This window comes from Pteropus vampyrus, unplaced genomic scaffold (assembly GCF_000151845.1).
Source record: "Pteropus vampyrus isolate Shadow unplaced genomic scaffold, Pvam_2.0 Scaffold55, whole genome shotgun sequence".
Lineage (NCBI taxonomy): Eukaryota > Metazoa > Chordata > Mammalia > Chiroptera > Pteropodidae > Pteropus > Pteropus vampyrus.
Window position 1 is genome coordinate 6,813,092 of NW_011888836.1, and position 5,290 is coordinate 6,818,381.

The 5,290-nt window shown below is 35.6% G+C and overlaps 1 protein-coding gene across 1 annotated transcript in view; it reads right to left on the minus strand.

The window, feature by feature from the left end:
- Positions 1-1,112: 1,112 nt before the first annotated feature.
- Positions 1,113-5,290, minus strand: part of COLEC12 (collectin subfamily member 12) — a 168,748-nt gene continuing 164,570 nt past the window's right edge. Inside the window, exon 10 of the mRNA XM_011360493.2 lies at positions 1,113-2,541. Within this exon, the coding sequence (XP_011358795.1) occupies positions 2,522-2,541 (20 nt within the window). The 3' untranslated portion in view covers positions 1,113-2,521. The remainder of the gene's footprint in view (positions 2,542-5,290) is intronic.

Here is a 5,290-nt window from a genome sequence, read left to right on the forward strand (position 1 = left end):
CCAAGATTAGAAAACAATATATGTGAACGTGCTAAATATATTTAAACTATTAAAATTGTGTGATTTGATTCATAAATGAATTAATATACTCACTTTGTAATCTGAGGCAAAATATACGTGCTTGGTATTGTTACTGGTTTATATAGCTTTTCGCTTAAACTTTTTTTAAATGAGAGCAGCTATTAATATTTGTTGTCAGCTTTAGCTTCGACTGCTACAAATTGGAAGGATGGGGGAGAGTTGATGAACACTGATTATCAAAGAGGAAAAAAAAGTTTTTTCCCCCCACCTTGGTTGTGTATTCATTCTTTGAAGAGACATTGAAAAAGAAAAACATTTTCTACCTTCTCATAGCATGTAGCAAGTCAGGTGCCTGAAGACCTCATCATACTTACCAAAACTCTCCTCCCAGAGGAGCATCAGCTGTGAGTAGGTAAATAGAAACCTGGTATGTAAACAGCTAAATATACGAAGGAGTAGATGAGGCATCTTATGTGATATTCATCTGATTTTATTCAGGGTGATATTAAGAACCCTGATTCTTAAAAAAAAAAAAAAGCTCGAGTCTGAATCATGCAGCACTCTTTGGTGATGGTGTGACCTGGCAAATCATGTCACCTCCCTGAGCCCCTCCTTACTTATAAAATGGGGAGCATATTAAGGCCTATATCATAGGGCTGCTGGATGACCTGAGATCATCTGATTAAGGCCCTTCATACAGTACTTGACAAATGATGAGCACTTGATAAGTTATTATTAGGGCTGGGAGAGGCACCACCCCAGCTGCAGAGCTAGCACTATTCTCTTCTGATGATGGCATCAGACATTTAATTTCAAGTTGCTTCTGAACATGAATCTTAACTGATACTTAAGAACCAGGAACAGGATGAAAAAGAGGATTGAGCTTAGTCTATAAAAGGTCTTGAGTCTGAAGTGGTACCAGAGTCCAGTGCCTGCTTTGTGTTGCAGGTTCCAGATGTTGGTTAGTCCTGCCAGCCTGACCACATGGACAGGATGGCAGGGCATAAAGGTGCTGAGAGGGTTGTTCCCGCACTGCAGAGATGGCATGAATGGTGACCAAGGGCAAAACACAATCCACACAGCTGCAGGTATGAAAGTAAAACCCTGTCTTTATTTTTTTACCATTGTATTTGGGATGGGTAGCAGCACTGCCTGGGGAACTTAGGAAGGGAGGAGAGGGAATCTGTTGGATGGAAATCTTACTTTTGAGCTTCAGTTATATCTAGTGCTTATTTGCAGCACATTTCATGTTAGACTTTCCAATGGCAAATCAAGGAGTAGAAGAAAGATGGGCTAAGAGGAAACGTTCTTTGCATGAGTTCAGCATAATGGCTAAAAGTTTATTCTTGTATTTCATCATGCATGTGCCTTGGAATTATGTTTTTTAGAACCTGACTTAACACAAACTTTCCTGGTAGCACATAGCTGTTTCCATCTTTCTAGCATTTCTGCCTTTGGCTGATGTGACGCCATACTTTCATGACAGTCAATGTCAGCTCTAGTATGGTTCTGATACCCAGTATATTCATACCTCAGCCATAAAACAGGGCCTTCTAGATAGCCAGATTCGGGTCCTCTCCCTTTCCCAACAGATGCCTCTCCACCGCCCCTGAATCCACCAAAAAGAAGGAGATGCACATCCTGAGATAACCACTTCCTCTGGGCCTGGCCAGGAACACAGCAGGGGTATTGGTTGGTGTTGGGCTTAGTGTAGAGCCCACTTGACTGAGCTATGTATATGCTCAAGCTTGACCTACACTGGCAATATCTGCAAGGGTGTTTCTAGACATTTCAAGTGATTGATTCCTCTGAGGAAATGATACATTAAAAATATATATGTACACACATATATTTAATTATTTTTTTTAACCAGAACTGAATAAAATTTTTTGCCATTAGGTAGAATTAAATCTGACAAGAAACCCTATGAGTTTTTATTAGTACCATTATCGTTTTCTTTGGCTCCATGTATTATATTGGTAAAATAACAACAAAAAAAAATGTAAAAAGGCAAATATTTTATACAAAAATACAGTTTTAAAAGCTCTTTAAGTATATTTCATATAATTAAGAGTTGGCCTATATATTCTCTATGTCTGCATATTTTTCCTACATTTGGGATTTTAGAAATGTAAAGTACTGTTTACACAGTATATGTTTAAGTTCTTCCTGAAGCTCAACAACCAAAGATAATCTTTTTATGATCGGAGCATTGCATACTGTGGAAGATATGATTTGTATAACTGTACAGTTACTGGCTGAAAAAAATCTATGTGATTCAGTCCACTCGCATACTGAAAATCAATCTCTTATACTGGGGGAACATTTTAGTTCCAAAGTCCTTGAGTAGTGACAGATGGTAAAGATCATTAGCTTTCAATTATCTCAGTAATTGGTTTTCAGTGCTTTTTTTCAATCTGGTGAAAAAGTGATGCAGTCAGAAGTATCCTTTGCCTTTGAGAACCATCTGAAAATTTGCTTGTTATTACATCACAGTCCATTATAATGCAGATGATAATACTAAAAGAGAGGAAAAAGGATGGGTGTTAATTTTTTTTTAAATGTTAATGTACAATTCAAAAAAGAAGCATTTTTTTTTATAGGAAAGATTCCAAAATACATCACTCAATAATATTAATCTTTTTCAAAGAAATGTCTAGAAGTTCTTACTCAGATTAAGTAAAAGATAGGTTTCATTTTGAAGGAGCCTATTCTGGAGAAACTTGGTCCCAACTCAAATCTCAAATGGCTGAACAAGGTAAGCAAATGACAAATCTGGGTAACCTGTTACCTTCTACTGTAATCTCGTTAGATATTTGTGTTTCTCCCCTGCAACCGACCACGCTGGAAGTTCTTTATGCTTTTTGAGACACCTAGCACTTAGACCAATGCCTGACACACCAAAGGTATTCAATATATGTATTCAGTGGATATATGGAAAATCTGTACCCCCAGTTACTACCCAAAATAAATTTGGCAAAATATATTTGAAGTTTCTATTCACCACCAACTTTAATAAATATTGAGATATAATTGACATGTAATATTATATTACTTTCAGATGTAAAAAACATGATTTGATATTTGTATATACAGTTGACTAATGTGGGGGTTAGAGGTGCTGAACCCTCACGTAATCAGAAATCTACATATAACTTTTGACTCTCCCAAAACTTCAGTTGTCCCTTTGTATCTGCAGGGAATTGGTTCCAGGACCCCCTGTAGATACCAAAATCTACAGAGGCTCAGGTTCCTAATATAAAATGGCATAGAACAATGCATTTGCAGATTCCCAACTACAGACTGAAAACACTATTTTCCATACAAATACGGTTTTCAATCTGTGGTTAGCTGAAACTGCGAATGTGAAGCCTAGGGATACAGAGAGCTGATTATATATTTATTGAAAAATATCTGCGTATAAGTGGACCCATGCAGTTCAAAACAGTGTTGTTCAAGGGTCATCTGTATTGCAAAATGATCACCACGATAAGTTTAGTTAATGTCCATTACTACACATAGTTAAAAAAAAAAAAACTTTTTCTTGTGATGAGAACTTCTAAGATTTACTCTTTTAGCAATTATCAAATATACAATATAGTATTATCAACTATCAGCACCATACTGTACTTTACATCCCTATGGACTTATTTATTTCATAACTAGAAGTTTGTATCTTTTGACTCACTTCACCCATTTTGCTCACCCCACCACTCCCCACCTCTGGCAATCACCTATCTGTTCTCTGTATCTATGAGTTTCAATTTTTTTTTTTTAGGTTTTGCATACGAGATCATACCATATTTGTCTTTTTTCTGTGTGACTTTTTTTACTTGGCATAATGACTTCAAGGTCCATTCATGTCACAAATGTAAGATTTCCTTCTTTTTATGGCTGAATAATATTCCTTTGTGTGTGTTTGTATACACATATTTTCTTTATCCATTCATCTATCGATGGATACTTCCATTGTTTTCATGTCTTGGCTATTGTAAATAATGGGGGTGCAGATATCTTTTTGAGTTAGTGTTTTCATTTTCTTTAGATAAATACCTGGAAATGGAATTGTTGGATCATGTAGTTAAAGTTCTATCTTTAATTTCTTGAGTAATCTGCATACTTTTCTCTATAGTGGCTGAATCAATTTACATTTCCCCAGAAGTACACAAGAGTTCCTTTTTCTCCACATCTTCAACACTTGTTATTTCTTTTCTTTTTATAATGACCGTTCTAACAGGTGTGAGGTGATGTCTCATTGTGGTCTTGATTTGCATTTCCCTGACAATTACTGATGTTCAACATCTTTTAATGTACTTGTTGACAATCTGTATGTCTTTGGAAAAGTGATTTTTTAGATCACTTGCCCATTTTAAAATCAGATTTTTTTGCTAGTTGTATGAATTTTTTATGTATTTTGGATATTAGTCCCCAGTCAGATCTATATGCAAAGTTTTCTCCCATTCAGTAGGCTGCCTTTCCATTTTGTTGATGGTTTCCTTTGCTATGCAGAAGCTTTTTGGTTTGATGTAGTTCTATTTGTTTATTTTTGCTTTTGTTGCTTATTTTTATTTTTATTTTTTTTGGTGTAAAATCCAGAATATCATTGCCAAGACTGATGTCATGGAGTTTACTGCCTGTTTTCCTGTAGGAGTTTTATGGTTTCAGGCCTTACATTCAAGTCTTTAATCCACTTTGAGTTAATTTTTGTCTGTGGTGTAAGATAGTGGTCCAATTTCATTGTTTTGCATATGGCTGTTCAGTTTTCCCAGTACCACCTATTGAAAGATCTTTCCCCATTGTATATTCTTGGCTCCTCTGTCATAAATTAATTGGCCATACATGCATGGGTTTATTTCTGGGTACTCTATTCTGTTTCATTGGCTTATTGTCTGTTTTTATGCCAACACTATACTGTTTTGATTACTATAGCTTCATAATATAGTCTGGAATCAGGAAGCGTGGTGGCTCCAGCTTTGTTTTTTCACAAGATTGCTTTAGCTACTTGAGGTCTTTGTGGTTTTATACAAATTTTAGGATTGTTTGTAGTATTTCTGTGAAAAATGCCATTAGAATTTTGATAAGAATTGCACTGAATCTATAGATTGCTCTGGTTTGTATGGGCATTTTAATAATATTAATTCTTCCAATCTATTAACATGGAATATCTTGCAGTTTATTTGTATTTTCTTCAATTTTTCATCAGTGTACAGGTCTTTTGCCTTCTTGGTATATATGTTTACACTGTGTGTTCACCTCCCATAGTTAGATT